Below are 27,504 nucleotides of genomic sequence, written 5' to 3'. Positions count from 1 at the left end.
CCTCCCTTCCCTCGCCACCGATCCGAGTCACAAGGAACCGGGGGTAAGTCGTGTCATGGCTTCCCTCTCGCCTAGAGATGTTCCTCCGGCTCCAGAAGAGGGACGTGTGTCGCTTCAGCGATGTAGTACACTTCGGTCGCAGCGTTTGCTGTTCATCGCGCGACAACTGCACGAGGTGTTAAGTCGGTGGCTGCGGCTAATAACCACTGAAGGCTGACCGCATACATTTACTAAGCGCCGAGAAAGGAAACATCGTTTCCAGACGCGATGACGACAACATGTGCAAAAATTATTGATAAAATATTAGTTTAGCGCAGTGGTTTGGTCTAGTTAGTGGTGGTAATAGGCAGAGAGCGTGGTGGGAGCAGAAAACAAGACAGGGGCAACGGGAGCGATTGCTCGTATGCTGTTCCCCCGATGCGCCTTGTGCATTTCGTGCTGTGCATCTCTCACCATGTCCACGAAGGGATACAAGCTCCCCGATTTCCCACCTTCCTCCAAAGCAGTGATAGAAAGAGCTGCGTTATACCACATACTCTCCGTCTCCTATAATTCTATGCGACACTCTCACCGCCCACCCATACCACGTGATCACAGATGGCATATCTTCGTGAGCCTGCACTCCTCTGTCTTCTTATCCGTTGTGGCTCAGGCCTTACTGTGTAGTATTCGTTTTGGCCAGCATGCGCACGCTGTAGGTTTTTGTTACAGAATACAGCCTCAACACTGGTGTCGCTTACCCTGTACAAAGACTCATGTTCAGCTATCGCAGTACTGAAGTTAAATATGCAAATCACTCAAAGTCTAAAGCGATGCGCATGCCTTCAACGAGCTACAACGCCTACCAGGAATTTGCCGTGGCATAAAGTCGGCGTGGAATTGATTCCAAGAAAGCGTAAACGTAGCAGGTAGAGGCATAGATTCACGTGGGCTTACATGAGATGAGGAAATATGCAAGGATATGGCTGCCACAACTGGCGGTGGACGGGGCTAATTTGAGACCAATGAGAGAGGTCGCTGTTATCCAGTGCTGCTGATAGTGAGGAATCGGTGTAGGCATTTTATTCACTTAAATGGCATGACAGTGTATTCTGGTTGTGTGGTCACTCGAGTTAGGAGCATATATGTAGAAGTGCATTGTTTCCATTTAAGGTCGTTATTCGAAAGCATCAGCACTGGCTTTTGCTTTTACACTTGTTTAGCAGCCTCCGGCACTGACGCGATTTGGGACATTTAACCGGTAGACCACTGCGAAATTTTGTTGCTTGAAATGCACAACGGTGAGTCGTGTGATTGTTAGACATTGTTTGATGCCACCAACTTTAGTGTCTGTGTAGGGTAAAAAAAAGCGGTTTCGGGATTTTACTTGCACACCTAAAATGGCAGCTGTCACAAGCTTCTGCAATCACCAGCAGAGCAAGGTACACATGCAAATTCAGGTTCAAAAGCAAAGTACACGAAGTGCTCAGCAGACGACCGCCTTCAAGATACCTTAGTTTTTTTTTAACCTTCTATGCGTTCCACTGCTTCCAACAGATTCTTTAATTCCTGTTCTATCGCTTTGATATGCGCCTCTATTACCCAGGCCACAAATTCGTACATTGCATGTTTGTCTGCAGGCGTCTTGCAGGACGAGCTCGTACCTATTGACTCATCTAGTAGCCCTACTTCAGCATGACATCAGCGGCGCCATTCGTCGTGAAGCAAGAGCCTCTCAGCGATTTTGGCGACGCCGAAATGTCCCCTCTCCCCGACGACGCTGCTGACCGAGAGGACGACTCCGACGAAATCGACGACCGCTCCAAAAGCGGAGACTTCAACGACATGGTTTCCGCGTTCGAGAGGTCTCCCACGGTGTCGAGGGCCCGCGTGAGGTGCGGCATCTGCCACAAGGTGCTCGCAAACCGCACCACCCTGCACAAGCACCTCCGCATCCACACGGGGGAGAAGCCCTATCCGTGCAGCTTCTGCTTGCGCCACTTTCGACAGAAGGAGCACCGCGACAAGCACATGCGCATCCACGCCGCCCAGGTAGGCTGTGTTGCGCAGCTGCGGGTCTCTGAGGCTCTGCACAGCTAATGGCTTCCGCCCCTCGTGCAGGGGCTTATTTGGAGAAAGGAAGGGGCGGTGGGAGGGCGCTGCCTCCCTCTTTCACAAAGGACGAGTTTTCTATGGCAAAACCCCACTGCCACTGCTTTCTGAGCGAAAACGTCAAGAAATACAAGTGATATAATGCGAGGCAGGATACACGAAAGGGGAAATTATCTTTGAGAGAGGCCTGTGCCCTGTAATTAGCTCGTTTGGTGAAGATTATAATAATTACACACAATTAAAAGGACAGAGGTCATTTTGTGTCATGCTGCCGCGGCACGGAACGCCGTATACTGCTACTGTTGAATGTATACTGGTTCCAACTTTTCAGGCTTTAAAACCAAGAATCGATACTTACTCACCAAATGGGCACTTAGCAGTTAGGCTGACCTGCGTACCTTGGTACCCTTACTGCAGCGTTCTTGAAAACAAAAAAATATAACATTTGTAAGGTGCAGATATTACTGCTTTTACGTAACTGAGGTTTGCGGAGCTACAACCACGTGCGAGGTTCATGGCGATGTTGCGCAGATTTTAAACAGTGCCCTTCGCAAAGCACAGCTGTAGTACTGCGCCAAATGAGTGGGATGTTCAAGTGACACGATAAAAAAGAAACAATGTGTCCTCCAGTGAAGTTTGGCTGGATACTCAGTAATGAGGCTGGAGAAATAGCCAGTATTGTCAGCCACAGCCTAGCAGCCTAACAAGGAGAACATTTTAACTTTCATGCAGCTTTTCGGAGGTAATCAACACAGATTTGAACATTTGTTCAAATCTGCGTTGATTACCTCCGATTACCCCCCCCCCCCTTCTGTACAAAAAAAAATACCTTGTGACATAGCGCTCTTTGCCTAAGTCTTCCCTCGTCCATATTCGACGTCATCATCAACTAAAACTACCATTTTCTCACTTTCTGCATCAACGGCCGATCCGTTCTAAAATGAGCGTATGAGCTGGGCGATGATGGGAGACACGAAACGGTTGCTTCCAAATTCCTTGAAAATATTCCTCCAGTTTATGGATGGTCGGGACGCGGGTAGTGTTGTTAATTATTCTGTCTTTGATCCGTGGGACGATTGATGTTCTCGGCGAATTTTACCGACGCCCGTAATTTACGTGCGCAGTGAATAACTTTAGAGCCATGCACAGCAGTACCTGGATCTTACAACGCAAGCTTACCTAGAAAAAAAAATCATGCGGACCAGTAAGTGAACGCTGGAGCTACCGGTCACCGAGGCGAAGCCGACATCAGGGATTCCAGAAAACGTCCAACGCTGTTAACACATTTCTTCGTCTACAGCCTAACGTGACTTGATGGTTATTGTTCTCGCTTCGGCTACACAAGACCAGTAAGCTTCTCCCTTAATCTTATTCTTATTTCTTAATCTCATTTCTTAATCTTCTTCCTTAATCTTATTCTTATATCTTAATCTTATTTCTTAAGCAGCTTAATCTCCGATAAAAGTGACGGTGAAGGACAGCGGAACCAAACGTTAGCCAGGCTCGTGTGTTTAGTTCCCACTTTTAGCGAAGTAGACCGCGTTAGAGCACTTTATTTCAAGCAGGTTAAGCTTAACGTGATAATCCTCCAATCGTGCCACACTGTTGTGCTCTCCATGTAAGGCCATCTATGACATCCATGTAAGGCTAACTCGTTACAGTTCGAACTGGCAGTGGCTAAACGTTGCATGTGCCTATAACATGAGTGGTGCGGCGTCCAGGGCAAGGCGTTCGAGTGCGTGCAGTGCACCATGACGTTCGGCCGTCGCCACTTCCTGGCCAAGCATCTGCAGAACGTGCACAACATGGACATTCTCTCCATCGCCGAACAAGAAGCGGCCTTCCTCGCCAACAACGCCGCTCAGCCTCCCGTGCTCGAAGTAAGTGAAGGGCAAGGCCTCATACTCCTCATCGACTCGTAACTATGGTTCTCGCGCGTCAGCGGCCAGGAGTGGCGAACAAACTCGAAATCCGCATCGTCACATCCGCAATGACTATCCACACTTCCGAGCCTTTTAATTTTTGCCGTGATTAGTTCAGTCAGGCAAAAAAAAAATTATATATTTCGAACTGTTCGCCTTCTCCAGAGGCCCTCACGGACCCCCAGTTTCGCTCCTCAGTGTGATGAACAACTTAGTAGCTCAGATGGAGTAGTCCCTGACTACAGAGAAGGAACACTGCAAGGCACATATGAACCTAGATGGCTCAGGCTCCTCCTCTATCGTAGAACATAGCGCGTTTTCACTGGCCACCAGGCGAAGATCATTGGCAGGGAGGTGATCGGGTGATTCCGTACAGTTTTCTGATTATAATAACCCCGCTGATAGAGTGAGCAAGGATAAATTTAAGGTAAGCGGCGGCACCCTTCCTAACTAGAAATTTAATTTGAAGAAAACCCATAAGGAGCTTCACTTATCAACGAATGATGCCCAAGAAATGCTTTGCGCAAATATTACTGCCCTCCACAACCACCACTTCCTAGAATTACCTTTGAATCTGCCCTTATCAGTAAGCACCACCAACAACTACAAAATATCTCGGCCCTTTAGCCTCCTCATGGGGCAAAGATTTACATCGATGGCTGTATCATATATAAGCTTTCCTCTCTCCCCCCTTACCCCTGCCTCCGTCTCTCCGTACAGCATGCGTCGGGAGGCAATTAACGAGGCCGTCCATTTGGCGTTTCGCAAATTAATTTCCTCCGACACTAAATTTCCGCGCCTGCAGTTGCAAGTGGAGGCTGCCCCGCCGCCCAAACCACCCGCGGAGTCCACGTATCGCTGCTACGTGTGCCGCAAGATGTTCAGCCAGCGGTACAACCTGCGCCGTCACATGAGCAGCCAGCACGGCGAGTCGCCCAACATGTGCCAGTACTGCGGCAAGACCTTCAAGAGGTCCTCCGGTCTGCAGACCCACGAGCTGACGCACTCGGGCGAGAGGCCGCACCAGTGCTCCGTGTGCGGCCGCTGCTTCACGCAAAAGCACCACATGATGAGGCACCAGCTGGTGCACGTGCCGAAGGTGAGCGTCGTGTGCCCGGTCTGCAACCGGGGCTTCAGCTACGCGTCCACCTTCTTCGAGCACATGGCCACGCACGATGCCGAAGAAGAGGAGAGGAAGAAGCGGGGTAACGCCCAAGAAGTCGCGGAGGATTCTGGGGAAGACGACGGCCGCGGAGCGACCACGAAGAAGGAACCGGACGAAGTCGTTGAGGCGAGCGACGACCCTAGCCTAGAAGACGAGTGCGGGGAAGAAGACCAAGTCGGCGAGGAGGTAGTGATAAAGCGGTCGCCGCTATCGACGCCGCCGCAGCAGCCGTGGTCGCTTCAAGATGATTACGTTGACGTGGAAAACTTGGGCATGGACTGCATGTTCTGCGGGAAGTTGGTCATCGAGCCGTGCGAACTCTGCGAGCATCTGCTGGAGCACTGCACCGAGATGCGCGGCGGTAGTCAGAGCGACGGCTGCCGATTCGAAGACGACATGGACGAGATACTGGGCCTTTGAAATTTCTCGTACACTGTCGTTTCAAGGAGACCAGTACTTTACCAAGAACTCTGCTAACGTTGACATGTCCGGTTTTTGAAAAATGAATGAAAACAAAACGAGCAAGAAAAAGCGTTTTCTTAAAAAAGTTAGTGCACGTGGTTAGTCATATCTCGCTTGTAAATTACAACTGGGATGCGTTGTCAGGATAGTTTTTACTGAGTCCACGGTGCGTCAGCGCTGGCAGAAAGCGTAAACGAAGCGGTGTTATTTTTTCAATATATTTTCCTCGGCTTCTAGCGAATCTTGTACGCTTTTTGGGGAGATGAAACGGCCCTTCTCGTAGTCTTCATATTCTTCCCGCTTTTTTTTATTTTCTCACCGTTTTTCATTCTGTTTTCTAGCTTAGGATCTTTTTTTTATCTGCATGGCAAAATAAGATCGCTCACAACATTTACTAAAATAAAGGCCACGTTCTGACTACTTGTTAGCCTCTTTTGATGACAAAGCCAAATTCTAGATACAATGCAGGATGTAAAATTGTCAATGCGTCATCATGAGAAGGGTCTGTGCAGTGGGAAATGGGACCACCGACACGTGTGACGCGTGATAAGTTGCGTGACGTATGCGGACCTGTGACGTCATCACAACCTGCTTACCATGGCAGGTGGTAGTTAAATTAATGATTGGTCGCGAGAGGTTGCTTGGTGAGAACAACCTGGCTCTCACAAGCCCGCCTGTGGCAGCATCTGCCATTGCAGTGGAACATCGGTTGACCACTGTACCGCGGACCAGGAGTGGTATGAGGACCCCCAGCGATCTATGAATGCTGAAAATGACCAATTCCGCCTACATGGGCATTAGCTGCAACAAAATCAGCAGCAACAGAAAATGCCAACGCATTCAAACGAGCCGCCCAGGATCGCCTAATATTTTTCTTTCTGCCTGAGCCTAACGTCCTGCGTGGATTTACAACGTCTGTAAAAAAAAAAAAATACGCAGCCCGAAAGCTCTGCCTCCATCCAGTGCAGTGGTGATTCATGTTGCGTCGTCAGCGTCCCATACCTCAACTCTGGGCTTTTGTACCAAGAGGCCCATCCACACCAGCATACATTTTTTTCCGCTTCATTTTAATAAAGTTTGCTCTCTCTCTCTCTCTCTCGAGATTGAGAGAAACTCTCGTCCTCACTCGACCTGAGCTTGGAAGTCGTGGGGATGTAACAAAAGTCCCACAACTGTGACTGCTAGCACATGTTTGGTTTGTGGTTTATGGGTGTTTAACGTCCCAAATCGACTCAGGCTATGAGGGACGCCGTAGTAGAGGGTTCCAGAATAATTTAGACCACCTGGGGTTCTTTAACGTGCACTGACATCGCACAGCACACGGGCCTCTAGAATTTCGCCTCCATCGAAATTTGGCCGCCGAGGCCGGGATCACTAGCACATGTGGCGGCATGCATATTCTTGGACAAATTACGTACATTCCATACAACAAAGGTACTTTCAAAATTCTTGTATTGTAAAATTTTGAATCTCTTCCGACAGTTTATTTCATCAAACATGACATGGTTTACGCAAAAAGCGCTAAAAGACGGAGACGACACACACAAGACCAGACTGGCGCCATGAGCACCGCTTTCAAACTGCTTTGGCTCGACATATAATAATTTAACTCGCCAGATAAACCTTTTGTCGCGAGAGCTAGGTCTGAACTGCGCAGACAGTTATTCGTGTTCTTCCTGCGCAAAACAGTTCTCTCCGTTCTCACTGTCACAAGGCACTTGAACCGAGAGTGCACATTGAGCACTGTATATTTTACAAATATTTTAATGTACCTTTTAGAGCTTCGTTTCTGTGCAAGAGATGCAAGTTAAAAAAATTTGTACAGCCAGCTGAAAAAGTTTTTAAAAGAAAGAGACTGCGAAAAAGATCTAAGCCGGATTTTCTTCTGGCCTTAGCGTACAGCAAAAAATGTAGTGTACTTTTATATTCGAGACAGTACATCGTATTCAAATTCTTGCTTCAGTATATGCATTTTTTCCTTCATGGCTCCCGCGTTCCCTGAACTTTTTCACTTAACTATACTCGCGTTATCATTGAAAACGTCTAATACACTCCGCGTTGAGTAAGACACTTGTCGCTTTATTGGAAGACGCCTATGTTACTTTGTTTCTTTCCTTTCACTTCACCCGCCAATTTATTTATTTTTTTTTATTGATACTGTAAGTCCCATTAGGGACTGTAACAGGAAGGACGGTGAATAATACAACCAGGTGTAGTGCCCATATCGGTAAGTAAAGCAACTTGAACAATAACATATGGTACAAAATGTTACAAAATCGGTTAGAATTCAAGTTGAGGTACAAATAATAGGCTGCAAACATTGTTAAAAGCAAAAAAAAGGAAAATCGGCTGTACCAAGTACCAATTTTACAAGTACTGCCAGCCTTAAGATACCAGGCCTTAGGCAATAGTAGACATTTGAAATATGTTTCAAACTAAACCAGCAAGCATGACACCAGACACTGAACAGTGTATTGCTGTAAAACTGTAGAACAAATAACACAGAAAATAGTTCCTCCTAACGATTTGGGGGGGGGGGGGGGGGGGGAGAGCCAGGAAATGGAAGTTACGGTTTATGCGCAAGTACGCAAAAAGAATGATGAAAGTGTTGGACAACCAACATTGTTTCCGGGTAACGTGTCCTTTTCAGAAACTGTGTGAGGCCAAAAGGAATTCTTCAATACGCTGTTACAGGATGAAACGTTTCTGGCTTTTTTTTGTGTGTGGTAACGAGCGTGTGGAGCGTTGCTTAGCGGGCTGAATGTGTAACCATCTATCTATTCCTAAATTTTTGTTACAGAATCAATCTAAAAACTTCAGCCTGTCCCGCTTACGCATTGATGCGAAATTTCGTACTTCCACATTATCTAGTTCAGATGTTGGAGACGTGCGCGAGCAGTAAGACTTAAAAATGAACCTGACTGGCTTTGTATGAACCTTCTAAAATTTACTGACGTCAGCTTGAGAGTGCGCATCTCAGGCAATCCCATTATACTCCCGAAGACGTCAAATAAACATCTAGCTTGTCTGAAGTTTTATGGCAGGTGAAGCGTCTCCTAATTTTCCCTGTCGCGTTATGACGTTTGTGCTTCCGTCGATGCGTCGTGGCTAAACGACACCTGTCCAATGCACGGCTCTGTCAATAAAAGTGTTCGCCTCTTTTACACACCAGGCTCAAACACCGACACCCTGAAAAGCTAGGTGATGATTTAAAGAGAAAAAGCAAATAAAGAGCAGTGGTACCAAATCCTTGCTTAGGTATTGCTCAGACCTCCCCGAGACAGTGTGCTCGAAAAGTCTCGAAAGTAGCTGTGGTGAAAGAACGAATGAATGGACAGCGCTGGGCGATGCACCGAAAAAACTTGCTTGGCAAATATTAACGTATTACCGTCATCTGCTGACTGTTAGGCGCTTGACGTAGTGACGGGCGGTGCCGGCAGAGGGCGCTCAGTATGCTTACCGGCCGGTAGAGGCTCGGGAGCTTCGAACTACTCCCCTTGTCGCAAACCGCTAACGGTGACATTTCCAGGGGCGCGGGTGAAAAACCCTTTAAAGCAGAAGCTGCGAGCGGCACAGGTTTTGGAGGCTTTATCGCGATTCTTTCCAACCAACCAAACGGGGATTTGTTTCCCCCTATTATCTGCCGAAGTTGAAGGGGGGGAGGGGGGGAGGAAATCCTGCTGTTCGTATTGTGCGTGGGAGCGATCGGATAGGGTGTCGCAGAGCGCGACGTTTTTTTCCAAAACTTTGACGTCCGTCGTCTGTCCGTTTCCTATTGCAACCTATAGGTCTCTCCGTCGGAACCTACACCACAACACCGAAAGGCTTCGTGATCGTGTTCGGTTACCGGTGATGAATGGCTCGAAGCCAGCTTTCTGCGAGGGTGTTTTCCACGCGGCTTGCGGTAAATACCGCTGTTGTGCTTTTTGTACTCTCTTCAACAGTGCAAACGTGCTGCCAGCGCACAGCGATGAGTTCAGTATGGAAACTGCGCTGCACGAGCTATGAATTAACCACCTCATTCTCTTAACACTTGCGATCACTTAAAAAATGTAATAATCATGCTAGAGTCGCCTTTGCTTATCATTAGAAATAGCAGTCGACAAAACAGCGCTCTTAAACAAAACAACAAAAGCTTGGTCTTTGTATTCCTGTCATGTTAACAACTCGCTGATCTTGTAATGCACTACAAGATGAAATTCACAATGTAAAACGGCAGCGCGATGACAGGAAGGATATATGGGCGGCTAACAACGCAAGCGTTTACTGGAAAGTAAATCTTCATTCAAAAGAGCACTCATACATCCCGGACTTATAAGTATGCGCAGAAAAAGTGTGTCCATTATTATGCCCCTAAAATCGAATAAGAAACAGCCATTCAAGAAGCGATGCAATCTAAGTTTCCTAGCAATATACTTTCAATGACTGTAACAAAGCTTACAAGGATGGAGGTGCAAGCTAGGTTTCTCGGCATATCTTAATACCTGTAAGCGCCTGCTGTAGAGTGCCCAAACGGGCCTATTTTGTTTTGTGCACCATCATCAGGGAGTGACTCGCAATTATGTTCTTTTTCTTCCATACGAGATGGGTTTCTGCGGCTTCGCTCGTTATTTTGTCGTATTCATGCGTGACGAGACCGTTACGCGCACAGGCTCTATTGCTGCTTTCGCTGTTTAACGCTCTACAGCGATCGCCCGCTCATCATAGACCTTAGCGATAAGTTCGGCCGCTTTCTCACCTTCACGTGTGGCTCCGTGAAGCTGCGTCAGCACCATTGACTCCAAGCGCTTGCAAGAGTGGAACGAACCGATGAATGCTAAGGAACGGGCGATTTACAACACGCAGCGCGATAGGCTACCAATTTGAACGCGACGCTCGAGAGGCTGCGGCGATGGTCGCTGAGGGATCGGAAAACTAAGCTGCTCTGTTGGCGCCGACAATGGTTCACACCCTGCTGACGGCAGAATTTTTATTCCCCCTGCTGGCCACCGCTCTGATGGAAAAGTTCGAAAGCTTCGAATAAGTTCGGCTTCAGGTTCGCCGTAGTTACAGGACGATGTTCGCCTGTATTCGCCGATAACGGAAGCTAAAAGCATTTCATGCTTCGAAAAAGCCTGCCTGTGCTGAAGACCGTCCCGCCCGTCGCCGTACAAAATTAATCGGACAGCCTGGTCTATACGACGACTCTTATAGTCAAGAGCGCAAAGCCTTTGGCACTAAAAAATTCATCATACTTTGTTACTAGTGCCGCTGTTAGTGTAGTACACTTTGTGCGGTAACATAATTAGTTCCATTCAGTTAGTCGCTCCGGAGACAAAATAGAGAGAGTGTTTAGAAGGAGGAACCTCTAACGCTCCGCTGATGTACCGACTGCAAGTGACCGTGGAAACAGTACGACGCACCGCAACTAATGGTGTGTTGGGTGGAAAAGCAAGCTAGCATAGTCTTTGTGCCGACTTGGCGAGCGCAGATCGTCGCTGTGCAGCGGAAAACAGGAAGCCGCAAGCTAGGTGTAAACAACGGGAAAACGTGATAGCCAGCGGCGGAAGGAGACCACCCGCGGTTTCTTAGGACAGCGTGTGTTATCCGCAATAGGACCGCGCGCAAAGCGCGTTGGAAATGTAAATAAGCTGTTTAGACGCGTGCTACACAATTACGTTTCGTTATTTATTTCATATTATCACGCTGACAGGCTCACCTGTAGACCGCACTTTGTGAGAAATTTCGAGACGTTCTCTAAAGAAGTCCCCAGGGCGGCAAACTTCAGCACCCGTAAATAGACAAACTGAGAGCGTCAATATTCGCTGCAGAGTTTTGATGTTTCCCTGGTAACAATCACTGCTGTCCGGAGAAAGTGTCATTTTAATCAAGTAAGTACCTCGGAGAGAGTTCGCATTACATTTTTTTTATGCGACAGCGTATACAGCTCGTTCGGTCAAAAATCCGTCGGCGTAGTAGTATTCGACACCGCGCGTCGGAAATAATCGGGGGCTGTGTAAAAAAAATCGTATCACGGCAATTTGTGCTTCTAGTGATTGATGAATGATTGTTGTGTTATAGGCAATGAAAAGTTAATGAAATCATTGTAATTAATTTTTTAATTAAAGAAATGAAAAATTGCAAAAAGAGGGTTCAAAGAAATGTTCAGAATGAAAAGCCACGCTTGATATGCTAGAGAAAATTTAGAGTGTGCAATTCATCAATTAATTAACTGAAACAATTGAAAAAACGAAAAATGCGTTCAAAGGTGTCAAACTGCTCAGAATGGAAACCTAACCTACTACTACGCTATCACGCCATACTTTTTTTTTAATCTGTTAGGAATAACGAGCTTTGAACATCACCTCGCAACAAAGCCTACAAAATCAGCAACAGTCATTCGTGGAGTGTATTGTAAACAAAATTTCGAAATGCGAATTCATCGGGATCGTATTCTAACTGTTGCAACGAACAAGAGCGAACTCAGCGGCGCACATTATGTCGAAGATACAGTCAGTGTACCTTACTGAACTGAAACTATAACATTTTTATTGCATAAAATTTCAGTCGGTTCAATTCGTCTTTATAAAATTTTGCAAAATGGCACTGGGCACTGGAGCAGGGGTCAGCACCTCGCACAGAAACCCGCACGATCTCGCGAGAAAAGACAAAGGCGTCCCATTTACCGTAGTGGATAAGCTTATGAAAGGAATACAGAACTGATACTGTTCAAGCACGCAGTTCAGCGTAGGTGAAAATGTCGAGGCCTGCAATGGTGCAAAACTACAAGGATGTTCGCCTACTGCGCCATATCGGTCTCTCCTTGAGAAGAAAAAAATGTACAGGCTATTCCAACTTGAATGCCAATTAGGAGTCGACGGTAATTAATCTCATCATTCTAGGAGACAAGCGACACGCTTGTCGACGTAGTATCATCTCGCAAAAAATGACCAAGTACTGAGGTTTCAGTGCGCGTTACCGAACCCGAGCTGGTCAAAGTTAATCCGTGCAGCCGCCCACTACGGTTCACCTCTCATAACCCGCATCGTTGCGTTAGCACGTAAAAGTCCATTAACCATTAACCGTTAATTAGGCAGCCGGTAAGTGAATGCCGGCAACCCTCGTAGCAGAAACGGCGACCTTTCCGGAGATGACGGCGGTCAAGACGGTCCTTATATCCCAATCCCCGTGCTGACTGCGCTCTATTCTTTTTCCCATTTCCTGCCTTTCGCAAGCACACTCAGCATCCCCGAAGGGATAAAAATATACACAGGAGAAGAGGCTGAAGAGGGGATGGAAGCAGCTGAGGAAGAGAAGGAGGGGTGGGAGGACGGGTGCCGCTGTCCGCTGTAGCGGCATTCCTATGCGGTCCTGGGAAAGATTTGTCGGAGGCCCGGGAAATGAACGAACCTCTGGGTGAACGGACAGTAGCCCGGCTGCGAGCCACGTGAAAGCACGCAGATCCAAATGAAGATATCGAAGCAAAGATGGCGAAGATGAAGCGAGGTTGAGAATGAAGGAAAGAAAGAAAAGAAAGGAAAGGGAAGAAGAGAAAAAAGCGGTGCGGGAAGAAATCGTCAGGGCACGAGAGCAATTCCCCTCGCTTCAGCGAATGGAGATTGCGGTCTCCGAGGCGTCCTCCCGGGAGGTAGCGACGACGGCCAAAAGGACTGCGCTGTGACACTTGGTACTAACCACCACCGCCGCCTGGCGGCATACACACGCCTCGTAAGCAACGACTCGGCTTCCCACCATCCCTTCCCCCAGACCTCTCTTTCTTTTTTTTTCCTTCTTTCTTTACTCGGTGTCTACCGAGGCACGAATTGCCACCACCAGCTGGCGGGATCGGCAATAGGCGTCGCTTTTGTGTTCCCACGCACGAAGGAGCTCACAGCGGTCGCAACAACTCCGCTACACTCGGCGCGTGCTTGGGACACAAGTGCGACGTGCAGCGGGCACGCTGCCACCCCACGATCCTGACGCGCGTCTTGCATTACACACACCACGCTGCCTTCAATCTGTCCGCGCGGTAGTAATAGTTACGGAGCGAAGCAGTGTTGATATCTCCCTCCGTCAAGAGGGAAGGCAGAGAAGAAACACTGTTTAGTTCTGGACGCCACGTTACACGGCACTCTCGGCTGCGAGTTGCTTCATACTGCGCAGTACGCGCTATCTGAGCACTGCAGTTACATAAGTAATAAACAGCCACTGGTTACATCCGAGTTAGCTACTCAATAGGCGTCGATAGCGTGCTTTTGTAGCCTTCCCACACACCGTTTGTTCGAACGGTGACGCTGGTGATTAGTTGGGACAATATTCGATACATGAAACTTGGTCGATTAAAATGTCAGCCGAGCAGCGCCTCGCAGTAGGAGAGTTAGGACGAACCGCTTAGAAAGTGGTATAAGGGACTATGCAGCTATTCCATCGTCCTCATTCACTGTCCGCCCATCGCCACCCTGAGATGGTTTCTCTGCTCTGTGCAGCGTACGAATATTTTCTCCTTTGTTCGTCGACATGAACAGGCCTCTCCACGCTAGCATCGTAAGCTTCTCCAAGCGCGTGTTAGCACCGGGGAGCTCAACAGCGCCGGTCTCATAATCGAGGAGCGCTAGCTCCTATTCCCTCTTCGACTGGCTTTATAGACCCCATCTTTGCTTCATTGCTCAATGTCAAATGACGTACGAGTCATTATGAGCTACAAACTTTTCGTTCATTCATTCGTTCTTCCTCTATTGTCTTTTCTTTAAATTGTTCGTTTTTTCTTCCGTCCGTCCGTTTGTTCACCTGCCCTGACCAAGTAAGTTATTTGCGCATCCCTGTAAGATCAGTCACAGCCCGCACCCCTTTCGGCTCTTTCTTTTCCCCACAGTATACACGCTCTATTCCGCGACAGTCGATTTATAGGAGGCAAAGCCCTGTTTGTCCTTTCACTTCTAACAGTTCGCTTATTTACCCTCCCTGAATGCACTTTGCGCCCGGCATTTACTGTGTGCATTTCCAAGACGTTAAAGCTGTACTCAACCACTTGCTTCGGGACTTGCCTGCGCTAAGGCCAACCGTAATCCGGCCCCTGGAGGCTCTGCGTTTTGCTGGACAGCGCAGCATCTTACAGTATGCTCTTATTGGGCACAAGAACACTGTTATTAGTCCGTTCCGGACTTCAATCGTTGCTTCAACCTTTAAATATTTTTTATATTAGGAAATAATCAACGCGTGCAATTAAACTTGAGCTTGAGAGAATTCTTGAAGTTTTGACAGGCCTGAAAGCTCTGACAGCAGATCGTAAGCGTGTCCATGGCCATCCGCCGTCTAAACCCGAAACTATCAGATTGCTTCCGAAGAACTTTTAGGCCTCAAGAAGGATGCGGTGTTTTTCATTCGTCTTATTCTTTCGCACTCTTTGTTGAAGGTCTAAAAGTACAAACCAACAAGCCCAAACTAGTATTCAAGCAGGTGCCGAGCGTCATGGACAAATTTACCAATTTTGACTTTATTCTGGCAGCCGATAAACACGCAGAGAAAAGGGGTAATGACCGGCAGGCACAAAGGCTTCTCCAGTGCCGCGGGCCTGCGCTCAATGGTTCTTACATCCTCACCCACTCCGTTTCCCTCCCGCTTCAAGATAGAGCAGAGGTGCTGAATGGCTGAAATATGCAATCAGGGACAAAACAGCGGCATCACGGCTAGCTGCTCACTTTAATGATGTGCCTTTCGCTCAAGCGAGAAAAAAAACGACCTCTCTGTCTATCTTTGTAGGTAAATCTTTCTTCTTCTCTTTTCCGTTTCGCCAGGACGACGTCACACATTCACTTTATAAAGCGAGCTGTCAATAAGAAGAAAATGTCGAGTCTAAACATTTTTCTTTTCCTAAAAGAAACTACGCTCTAAAGCCTTGCGCGAGGTTTCTTTACACATTGATCTGTCAAGCCGCCTTTGGCCAGCTGCTTCAGTATACAGTGTGATTACTTGCAGCCCGCGAAAGAGCGATAGGCTAATGTGCGTCGAGTGGGGCTCTCAGCGACACCGGGGTCGCTAATGGACCCCGAGAAAAGCAGAGTAGAAAACTGTGGAAAAATTCGAGTGGTGGTTCGGCGATGAAGACTCCGAGAAAGACCGCACGGAGGGGCAAAAGGTTCCAAGCAATGTCTCGCTCCATCGATGGGCCGGTGGAGAAGTTATACCGTAAAAATTGGACGGAAAAGGGGGCGCTACATGTCTCTCCCACGCAAGCCTACACCCACACGCACGCACACACTACGTGGGCGACACTGGCATTGCGGCTGGATGGTATGGCCGCTAATATTATTTTAGGTTTTATTTTTTTTTCGCCGAAATATCCGGAGTGCACAGAAGCAAGGCTGACGTTTGACTCTGCACATTTCGCGCGTTATGCTGAGAAGTCCGTCGGTCAGGCTTTTCGGGTGTAAGGTTAAGAGGACCATTTAGCACTGCTTCGCATATTTTTGCGCGAGGAGCCGGCGATGCTTACTGACCTTACGGTTTAGCTCGTTTCCTGCTTTACTTAATTTTTTTTGCCTCGTCGGTTGGAACACGGGCCACGATAACTGGCCACGTCGAGAGCTCTGTACTTTGGGATGTAAAACAAAAAAAAAAAGCGAAGAAAGAAAAAACACTGTTTTACAGTATGCCTGACTCAGCCGAGACAAATGAGGTTAAAGTGCTGACCACGGCAGCGTGCCATGAGGCGTGACATGCTCAACAGCTTGCTTGAGATGGTGACGGTGATGCGACGTGACGGCAGAAGGGAGTGCTGGTTGTCAGAGTTATTTTGGGTCTGTGTTTAGAATGTGGAGAGTTTGTCGAAAGTTCCAAGGTCACAGGGTCTGCCTTTGAGCCGCACTGTCGGTCACAAACGACGCCTGTATGACGCTCACAAAGTCCTCAGGAGAAGGGATAAAACTGCTCATCCCCTTCGAAAAATTTTGACTTTGGCCCAAAGTTAAGGGAATTCCCCAAGTTGGAGTTGATTTGTAATAAACAAGTAACTACTCATTGGCATCCATCCAAGCAGCCATACGGTTACAAAGGAAAGCTATACAGCTTCCGCAGAAACTTCGTAGTTAAAGAAAAATTCGGCCTGACCCGGGGTTGAAACCCGAGACCACAGCTTCACCGGAGCAGTCGCTCTACTGAGCTAACGGGACAACTAGCGTATGGTAGGGCGAGGGCAAATTAATCACAAACTCGAAATGGGAACGGTGTTGTAAAATTTTTCTTTAACTATGGGGTTTCTCTGTAGCTCTCCTTTGTAGCCGTATGGCTACGCTTGGATGCATGCCCATGAGTATTTACTCTCTCATTACAGATTTTTACTCCCTGACGACCCAGTACGCGGCTTAATTCCAAGAAACTTTGGAGAAGCGCATTTTTTTTCAACGGCAAGCTGTTTAAGAGCGCGATTTTTTTCGCATATCGTAAGATCGCACATAGCAATCAATCTATCCGCAGACACACCTCGAGACGCTTCTAGCTTTCTGCTGTTTATTCTCAAAAACGCACCTTAGTGGTTTTTTTATGGTGGTCTTAACTACTCAGTACTAGCGCAGGACCAATTTTAAAAGAAAGATTTTGCAAGGTATCGCATTGTTACAGCATTCCCCATCAATATGTTCAAAACAGTATTTTACACTATCCCACACTTGCCTCACATTTACTGTCAAAAAATGCCCCGCAATTTCTAAAAACTAACAAACACACCCCATTTCATTGCGAAACCCCCCCCCCCCCCCCCCCCCCGCATGCAAAAAAACTCGTCCCACCACAGTTGCTTCGTAATTGAAAGTGATTTCTAAGAAAGCTGAACTTTCAAAAGCAGACCGTGTGGCCTAGGGACTTTTAACCGACTATGTACCTCGCCAAGTGATGAGCATCACTAGCTAACGATCTAAGTACTTCCTTTTAGTATCCCCAATGTGCCTCAGAAGATAACGGTGCATCGTACGCAGTGCCATCCACATTTACCGGTAATCGAGAGAGAACAGAACTGGCATGTACCTCAGTTTAAAACTAGGAATGATGACAACAAAAACGGACTTTTCCGTATAAAGACACTTTCTCTTGGTTCCACCGATGTAATGCAACTAAAAATCGCGCGTATATGACGAAATTTATCTCCCATATGAAGACAAAGTTCATTATGAAATTTCGGAAGCGCTCCAGGAACTTCCTTGTGATGCCTTCTTCCCAGATATCCACCTTTCGTTTAGCTAGCCAGTTTTAAACAGTGTCACTTTTGTATTTTTTTTTCTTGTTGCGCTGAATTCAATCCCCTTAGCTAGATTTTGCATTAGAAGATAGTCGCACAAAGCCCCAGATAACGACCTCTGCCGGCAGCTTCAGTCGCTTTCCGGCCTGAAACGAACTTCGTATCTGCAGGTGAGCTTCCAAACGAAGATCAGGAAGGCGCACGCGCCTTACAAAAAAAAAAAGACTAAAAGTCCTGAGATTTTTTGTCGCTTTCCTCGAATACCATGCCTGTCAAGTTCGCTTTAAAGCAGAAGTGAACTAAAAAAAAATGTGATCGCTTTGTTTCTAGATTCAAGCTTAATATAAAGCGGGAAACGCTGCAGAATGTGGACGTGCAATTGCCCGAGTGAATTCTTAATAATGCACGATGGAAACTTAACTGCTTCGTATGTACCTCAGTCTTGCCGGAAGTTCGGCTTTCGCAATGCGATACGGTCCTAGGTATCACTTATATATTTCTGAACGCAGTTTTATCTGAGCTCTGAAACAGACTATGAAACCATTAGACACGCTGCGCAAGCGGTACTCTTAGCACCGGTCCCGCCAAACCTTGTCTCGCGGTGAAATCTCTTGAGACAACAGTATTTTTCTCCGGCACAAATTCCAAGCGAATTATCTGAAGATAGTGACGGTAATAAGCTCTTTATGTTGCAGCTGCCTTCTTGGTGTTTCATCAACCGCGTCAAAAAGTCAGTCTTGGTGAAAGGTGCCATTCGGGAGTAAGACCCTAAGAAACGCAACGAGATGATGCGCCTTGTTTCTTCGTGTTTTGTCCATTATAGCCGCCTTTGACCAAGCTTGACAGTAACCAACTAACCAGGTAGCAATCTCTCTCAGGTATAAATGTCCAATATGACAGGTTGGAAACGAGAAAATACTAATTAATGACTCGCTCTTCAAGCCATGACCCTTCCTTTTCCGTTACATGGCAACAAGCAGTCATTAAAGCGGTTACGATCTGTCATGATGTTTAAGACTTCCCCCAGACTAACTTATTTCTTGATCCTGATTTATTAACGCAACAGCAATAAAATTCCTATCAGGAAAAAAATGTGCCGTCGGTCATAAAATTAACCCATTTGCTGGAGCGAAGTGACGACATCTGACCACATAATTCCCATTGGCTGCATGGAAGTGACGTCAATAGATCAGATAATTTGCATTGGCTGAAGGAAATCACGTCACCAGACCAAATAATTCCTATTGCCTGGAGGGCACTGACGTCACTAGAGCGGATAATTCTCATTGGCTTGAAGGAGGTCACGTTACCAGACCGAAAATGACGTCACTTCCAATAAAGGCTTCAAAAGCTTCCAAGGCTATTGCATTGCTAACTCATAAGGTAATTATGGGTCCCTGGGGATATTTTTTATCCCCATAATGCGGTTCAGTAAAGCCCGTTACCTGTGCATGTGTGCTCACTTGCAGGCGTGCATGCGCGCGCGTGCGTGTCTACGTGTCCGTGTTAGTGAGCTTGTTTCCTGGCATTCTGAAAGCACGGTTGGCATCTCGCGCGAACGGGTGAATAAGTAGACTACCCGATGATTGCAGGCATTCGAAAACAATGCCTATGAATAATGTATGCATGCGCCACTTGCACCAAAAACTGAATACGCAATGGTCGCTACGAGAGTGAAACGCCTGGGAAGAGGCGGAACACATGCAGCCCACGGAAACACATTCAGTCAAAGTGCTGTGGACGTTTCTGCTTCGAGCGCCATATAATGTCCCCGAAAGCTGCACCGTTCTGCACTACTATGCCCGGACTAATGGAGCGAGGGACGATTTTTAGCTGAATCTCTACCTTAACCAATTTCACTTCAGAATTAAGAATCAAGCTTTTATTGATAAAGCATTTTTTGTTCAACACCGACCTTTGAGTCACTCTATAATATAGGACGACACGAAGCAAGTGCACTACCCATAATGCGTGGCGTAAAGCTTGAGACATTTGACATCGCCTCTAATGTCATATTTCTGCTCACGCATGGTGGTTTTCTCATGACAATGCGCTAGTCTTGTATGATTGTCTTCCTGGAGAATCTACTCACTGCTTCCATAGAAGAGTGGCGGCTCTTTTCGAGCCCATACAGCGCAACGCTTGCCCAGGAAAAGTGTAGAGCGTTTTGAACATACGCTTGAACCTAGAGGGGCGCAAGCTTTTATGCAATAATTGTTTTGCTTTTAGAGGACGGAGCTAATTGGGAGATATTAGAGAGGCCTTTGTCCTGCAGTGGGCGTAGTCAGGATGATCTTGTTGATGTTGATGCTGGTGAAACGTTTTGCGTTACAGCGCAGCAAAAAAAAAAAAAAAGCGGTGTCTCATATGTAGAACGATAGGTATATATAGGTTAATATGCCTCAATACTGTACGCGTGCGCAATAACAATAACTTGTGGTTCTAGGCTAACCTCATGTAGTAGGTGGGATTCCCAAGGAAACGCATAAAATAAAAGAAATGGTGTAGAACTTACCGCTAATTCGGGGTTGTGTAACGTTCGGAGCGCCTCATATTCGAGCACGGTAAACGAAAAGCTGGACGAGCAAGTATATGATGGAAGTGAGCGGCTGACCAGTGCCACATAGCGTAGGACAGGAAGAATATTACAGGTGCTGTTACGAAAGCGTTGTGCCCTCTACATTCTTTTCTCGCCCTCTCCTCGCCAATTTGAACACCGCTCCTCTATATAGATGGTTCTTTGCGCGTTACAACGATCGGATAGAGGTCTACCTTGCATCTACGCATAGATTCAAACTCTTCATCGTGGTCCATTTTCATAACCATCGCCATCACCATCATCACAATCATCATCGTACGAACCAGCCAGGTTAATTAAGCCCAATGGAGGAAAAATACCTCACCCATGGGTCTCTTAGCAGTGATGGGCTGTGATAGTTGCCCGGCCAAGATTTCACAACAGAATTCCCTAATCAGCGCCGCCTCAGCTGCATTTTACTCCCTCCTTCGTACCCTATTTTTTTTCTTCCTAAAAGGCCACCGATTGTCAGCTGCCCGTATTACAGGGCCGGCTAAAGTCCACTTCTTAATTCACTTAGGACATCATTCACTCGATTTTTCTCACCATACATGGCTACTGAGTTTCTGAGTCCATCTTTACGTTAGTTAATTTTTTTTCCCCCGCAGTCTGCGGCGCTGTCCTCAATCTATTCCCGAGCTTCTTCACTAACTTTACAGTTTTGGCTCCATCTGTGCACGAACTAGTTTCTCCTCTCCCTTGTTTTTTTCTCTCTCTCTCTACACTCTAAATAGAAAGAAGTAAAAAGCGCACTCTTTTTATACTCTCTTTTTGCTTCTGTATACGCGTATTTGTGTTTAGGGTGCAGCAAGAAACTTCACCTTTCCGCAGGTCAGATGCATGGCATGTCCTGAACTGAAATATTGTTTTCAACCCTTGCTTTTTTATATAGATGAAGATGGCGACGAAGAAAACATGTGGAATGCCCCTTTAATCTACCGATTGAGCATGACCTTCAATTTCTGTTATTTACTTTGCCCGCCGCGATTGCACAGTGGGTCCAGCATTTGGCTGCTGGGCCCAAGAACCGGGATTGAATTCCGGTCACGCCGGCTGAACTTCAAGGGAGGCGAAATGCAAAAGAAGTCTCTGGGTTGCGTGATGCAAGTGCACGTGAAAGGACACCAGACGGTCCAGATTAATCCCGGACACTGTGCTACTAGGTTTCTCATATCGCACTTACTTCTTCGGTACGTCAAACCCCGCATACAATATGCGACAAAACAGACGGTGAACCTTGAGAATCTTTGGCCTCGTAACCACCCTCAGGTTAGTCCCGTCGCACTCTCAGTGGTGTGTGCTAAGAAGTGTTTTGCCAAAACAAAAGAAACCTTACGAAAGGGTGCGCCGTGTAGGCACTGCCAACAGCTACCTGCAACCGAGTTAAGCGACCCGAGATGCAATGCCCTCGGAACGAGGACGCTAGCAGTTACATAAGAGGGCTGTTTGAGTGGAATGAGCCGACAACGTGGCCACAGATTCAAGGTACTTCTCTGTCTATCCTGTTTTATCACAGCTATTCGCGAACACCGCAAAATATTCGCCTTTCGGAAGAAACTATAGACAGAGAAGATACAGACAGTAATAATAATAATAATAATAATTGGTTTTTGAGGAAAGGAAATGGCGCAGTATCTGTCTCATATATCTTTGGACACCTGAACCGCGCCGTAAGGGAAGGGATAAAGAAGGGAGTGAAAGAAGATAGGAACGAATAGGTCCGTAGTGGAGGGCTCCGGAATAATTTCGACCACCTGGGGATCTTTAACGTGCACTGACATCGCACAGCACACGGGCGCCTTAGCGTTTTTCCTCCATAAAAACGCAGCCGCCGCGGTCGGCTGCGTTTTTATGGAGACAGTAAAGAATCCGAATTCAACTGGATATACCTTACACCGTCGTTTAAGAAAAAAGTAAGTAAGCTATAACCGCTACCCGCGGATAAACTTTACGTAACTGGGAGATGTCGTTAAAAGGCTTCCTGCGACGGCTACAGGTGAAGACAAGGTGTCAAGCCCTTTTGTGTGGGCGATGATCTGAAGTACCTGAAACAAGAAAGAGCGACCTTACTCGCTAAGCAGAAACTATACAGGACAGCAGCGAACCAAGAGCTGGGCGCCCTGGCTCGGTTCCTGGGCGAAGGCGTCGTGATGCTTGACGTGCTCTCTGAAAGGCATAAGAATTTTCTTTGCCGCGCGATATGCAAAACAATGTTTCGCAGTAAAAAGTTTGGGGCACCACGTTCCCGGCTCCAAAGTGTTCTGGAAAAAACTGAGAAGACAGCATTACTTTTAAGATGAGTTGCACATCATTAGCGCTCCAGAGTGATGGCAGCACTAATTTACGCGTGAGCAGATCATGCTCATGTCACAATCTTTGGAGAGGAGGGTGGAGGTGGGTGTGTTGGTGGTGGGTGGTGCTTCTGGAGTGTGGCGGCTTCACATAGACAACGCCGGCATTTCGAAATTTCCATTGATTCTGCTATCGCAGTTAAAGACACTGTCTGGCTAAATCAGAACCTGCCTGTCATAGCATGGGAGGGGATTAGCACGAGCTGAATCACAAATATCACAAACAACCCTTCTCGCTCAGTGTATAATAAACATGAATTACGAATGAGAAGACATATTGGAGTGCTGTTGTCCCCCGTATGATCAGTATGCACTAACCCATGGAAAAGCCGGAAAAGCGAATCAATCTTCCAGAGCTCACCCATAATGAGGCGCAGTCGATCACACACTCAATAACTGGCCTAGGAAAGATGTCCAGCAAATCCTATATGACGCATAATGTGAGCTAAAACAGTCACAGGGGGTCGCTTAACAAGATGCCGGAAATCATTTTACGTAATGCATAGACGCTACAAAGTGAACCGGTTCGATGCGGCCGCGACCGACTACTCTACGAAAAAGCAGCGTATGACATGCATACACAAGTGAGAGAGAACTCTAATCATGTCAGGTGCGCGATACAGGGCACGTGGCCTCATACTGGCACAGGTATGCTCTATTGTTTCGCCTGCAGGCCGTTATTCGTTGCGGGCCGCTGCTACTGAATGCGGATGCAACCATGATTGCATATCGTCGTGATGAAATGCATTCTTCGGCTAAAGGCGGGGGTGGAAGAAAGCGCACGGCGGCTTCTTCTCAGCTAAACTGAACGCACCGTGCATGACTACCGACGGCTCTTTATGTTCGGCCTTCTTCGGATCATTTGCGCAGCACACAGGGGAAAACCTTGCACGCACCAAAGCGTGTTATGTAAGCAATTAATAGAGAATCTTGCGTAGCGGATACGTAGACGTATACGGCTTAACTAGACGCCGGCTGCGCACGCACAGTGGCCCCGCCTGACGCCAACAATGCCACTGCGCATGCGTCTGACGGGTCCGGTAAAGCGGTATACGTCTACGTCCGCTGCGCTAATGTAAGCCAAAATGGCTTCGCAAATACGGTATTGCGTGACAGTTGATGTACAGCAGACAACGCAGGAGGAAAAGGGGATTTTTATGACATACATGAACGAAGCCAACAGTGATAGAAACCGAGAAACATAGAGGATCTTCTAAAAATTTGTGATGTTGACCACTGGGAGGCTAACAGCATAATTAATGTATCGCTTACAGATAACTAATTATATAACAGAAGAAAGCAACCTCATGCTGCCGGTAGGATCTCAACCCACGACCATCGAATTTCGCCTCTGGTATTCTACTAACTGAGCTGCGGCGGCGGCTGTTCAAGCTTCTGCTTTCGGGGGTATTTGTGTGTCGTGTAACTGAACCTTGACAGCGTTAACCAGCGCCACCCTTGTCCATAGCGGCGGACGTAGTACATTCTCTATTGATACGAAAGCATTAGATAGCTCAATCTCAAGGTCATGTCTGCAAAAAAAAAAATCGTCCGCAAGAAACGGCAAGATGTGACGTCACGAGCCGACGAGTCACGTCATGAAGATGATGACGTCATGTCATAATTTACATTAATAACACACATATGTATTGATAATAATGTAATTACGTAACGCGAAATCTAATTAATAGAATTAGTGGTGACATCGTATGAGTATGACGTCATATTAGGTAATCTAACAACGATGTATTGTGACATCATACCAGGTCACGTGACAACTATGTAACCGGACGTCACACCAAGTAACGTGACAGCGATGTGATGTGACGTTACACCAACTCATCCTTAATCCACCCTAAATTTTTTTCTTCAACGTGCGGATTTGAGAAATAAAGCAAAGAGACTGCGCGGCAGAAGTTAAAAGAAACTGACGCATGTAATATCAACCTTATATGGTAAACACTTCAATTCTTTTCCTATCTCAAAGCGGTCGTGCCTTAAGCTTGCATGCTGATCATTTCACTAGCATATGACTGGACCCTGCAAGCGCTTTAACTGATTACACATTGCTGCATAGGCGGAATCGTGCCACTACACGGGTGAAGAATCAGCAGCGTCCGAGGTGATTTTCAGGTTGCTTCGGCGCAGAAGCCAGTGTTATCAGTCGACAACTCCGGCGATAGGACACAGTAACATCCTATTTCCCCGGAAACGACAGCGAAGATTGCACATTTTGATATCCCACCATCAGTCCCTTTTACATCGTGGAAAAAGGGGCATGTTCGGGAACCTTTCGACCTTTTTCTGCACCGCCTTTGAGAGAAGTCGGCAAGGATGGGAACGTCGGGTGCTGTGTAAACTAAAGGTATACAGCCTACACCGTATTTTCTCTAAAAATGAACGCACTTAATGTTGGTCATAAATTTGTTCACAATAGACGTATACTGTACTATATTTTAGTGAACATTTACAGGCGCGCAAACTACCTCATCTAAAGGTTCTTTCGGAGAATACTGTATATTGGCACCAAAGAGCAAGGGCAAGTTGAAGAAAACGATAGTTTGATGTTATCGCTCGAGGAAGAACTCAAAAAATCGCACAGGTAATAGTTACCATAACCATCTGTAAGCCGGCTTGCTCTAAAGGTCAAGTTGAGGATTGTGGCGCGAAAGGAGCGTACGTTATAAAGCATTACCGCCATTAACCTCGCACATGTCGGCGATGACAACGGTGCTTTACGCGCGGTAGGCTAACTCAACAACAGCAGCAACAAAATAGACAGACAAACGAAAAAGACCACCGTGCAGTATAGACGAAAGCGACAGCACGGAGGTAGTCTCAAAAGTTTCGCGCGCTGAAAAGGGCGCGGTGCGGCGTGAAACGCGCGAGGATTAGCCGCTCGCCTTCGCTAATGGCCTCGCAATGTAGGTGCACCTGGCGGCGACTACAAAGCTCGGAAATAAGGCTGATGCGTAGAGAGGACGGGATAAAACGAGTGAAAAATAAACTAAATAAACGAGACGACCTCTGTAAAGGAAAGTTATACAGAGGGTGGCGTCGTAATGCGAACCGTCGTCATACCGTCTTTGTAACTTTTGACATCGTGGGTCAACATCGCCGACAGCGTCGCGAACGGCTTGCGTGGAGAGCCGGGCGATGTGAGTTCGGCAACAATGAGCCAGAGCCATGAACGCCAACCGAGTCTTAGTTGTTTGAGAGCGCCCGTGCGAAAGATGCGCTCACCCGACTTTAACTAGAGGCGGATATTTTTCTTTTTTCTCTTTCTTTCTCTGAACCGAGGTAATTAGAGGCCAGCCGAAGAGGATGCCCATAACGTCGCTTTTCGAGGTTGGGCGCGAAACAGGCCATCTGCTCTCTCGCTTTGACCCAAGACTTTTTTTTTTAAAGCTGGCCGGCAGAAGTTTTCGAACAACGCGAAAGCTCAGAGTGTTGTGGTGCCCCGTTTCTCGAGGTACGCAAAGTCATCGTACCGAGTTTAATTTGTTCGCAAGTTTGTCGAAAAATTGCTGAGATTAAGAAAACATTATAGCAACAATGGAGAATGTCACCGATTCGGAAGAGTCCGCGCAGACGAAATTACTTATCTGGCACTTCGTATAACATAACATTCTATAACACGACATAATTAAGCATAACACAATATAATAGCGTAGCACAACGCAACACAACATAACACAACACACTATGACATAAATAGTCTGTAGTATGCCTTTCTACATACTGCTTAGTGACAGGGCAAGAACACGGGAAGGATAAGCACCCTGGAACAAAATTAAGTTAAACTCAAAAAAGGAAAGAATTCTGTCTTGAATCCAGACATACGACACACAGGATGGCATTGCACTTAATCTACCGAATACAGACTGGCCTGCAGATTTGTAGCAACGCAGCCAGGGGGAAGAGAAACTAGTATTGCATGATTAACTCCTCCTCCTCCTCCTCCTCCTCCTCCTCCTCCTCCTCCTCCTCCTCCTCCTCCTCCTCCTCCTCCTCCTCCTCCTCCTCCTCCTCATCATCATCATCATCATCGTCATCATCATCATCATCATAATCATCATCATCATCATCATCATCATCATCATCATCATCATCATCATCATCATCATCATCCTGTCTAGAACCACTGAAGGACAAAGGCCTCTCTCCTATCTCTCCAAATAACCCTGTCCTGTGACAGCTGCGGCCACCACACTATCCCCGCAAACTTCTTAATCTCGAGAACCCGCCCACCTGACTTTCTGCCAGCCCTAACATGCTACGCTTGCCTTCTCTTGGAATACACTCCGTTACCCTCAATGACCATCAGTTATCTTGTCGATGGTCGTTGAGGGTAACGGACTGCTACGCTTACCTATATTTTATAGGAAGCAACAAATACACCAGTGCGGAGTCATATTGTCACATGGTGGTGACTGCAGTCCGGAGAGGAGGAAGAGGGTGAAAATAGCATCTAAACAAAGCTCTTTATTTGGGCTGACTTGCACCCAGAATGGACTGAATCACTGGGTGGCGGCGGCGTAGCAACAAGCGTGTTTGGCAGTCGTCGAACAGAACGCCCGCCGCTCGGCCGTGCTCAATTTAAAGCTGATAGCGAACTTTCGAGATAAAGCGTGCAAATTTACTAGAATATTCTGGAACAATGTAGAATCAGCTCTGCCTGGATGCGATCAATGGATATAAATCTGGTCGCGTCTTGCATCGCAAAC

The 27,504-nt window shown here is 47.0% G+C and overlaps 2 protein-coding genes across 3 annotated transcripts in view; one reads left to right on the top strand and one right to left on the bottom strand.

Moving 5' to 3' along the window:
• Nucleotides 1-27,504, bottom strand: part of Nplp1 (Neuropeptide-like precursor 1) — a 138,096-nt gene that overhangs the window by 52,334 nt on the left and 58,258 nt on the right. The gene's annotated exons all lie outside the window — the stretch shown is intronic.
• On the top strand, nucleotides 1,626-5,695 carry LOC144118716 (uncharacterized). Its single transcript, XM_077651562.1, has 3 exons — nucleotides 1,626-2,031; nucleotides 3,813-3,971; nucleotides 4,819-5,695. Exons 1-3 carry the CDS (start codon nucleotides 1,675-1,677, stop codon nucleotides 5,596-5,598), a joined length of 1,296 nt encoding a protein of 431 aa, XP_077507688.1. The 5' UTR covers nucleotides 1,626-1,674; the 3' UTR covers nucleotides 5,599-5,695.

Source organism: Amblyomma americanum, chromosome 2 (genome assembly GCF_052857255.1).
Source record: "Amblyomma americanum isolate KBUSLIRL-KWMA chromosome 2, ASM5285725v1, whole genome shotgun sequence".
In the NCBI taxonomy this organism is placed as follows: Eukaryota; Metazoa; Arthropoda; class Arachnida; order Ixodida; family Ixodidae; genus Amblyomma; species Amblyomma americanum.
This window is presented reverse-complemented; position numbering and strand designations above follow the sequence as displayed.

What these genes read in the sequence shown, in the direction of transcription:
- LOC144118716 (XM_077651562.1), top strand. Translation starts at nt 1,675, where the DNA reads ATGACATCAGCGGCGCCATTCGTCGTGAAGCAAGAGCCTCTCAGCGAT. An exon ending in TGCGCATCCACGCCGCCCAG is followed by an intron (nt 2,032 to 3,812) that starts GTAGGCTGTGTT and finishes TGCGGCGTCCAG; the next exon opens with GGCAAGGCGTTCGAGTGCGT. An exon ending in CTCAGCCTCCCGTGCTCGAA is followed by an intron (nt 3,972 to 4,818) that starts GTAAGTGAAGGG and finishes CCGCGCCTGCAG; the next exon opens with TTGCAAGTGGAGGCTGCCCC.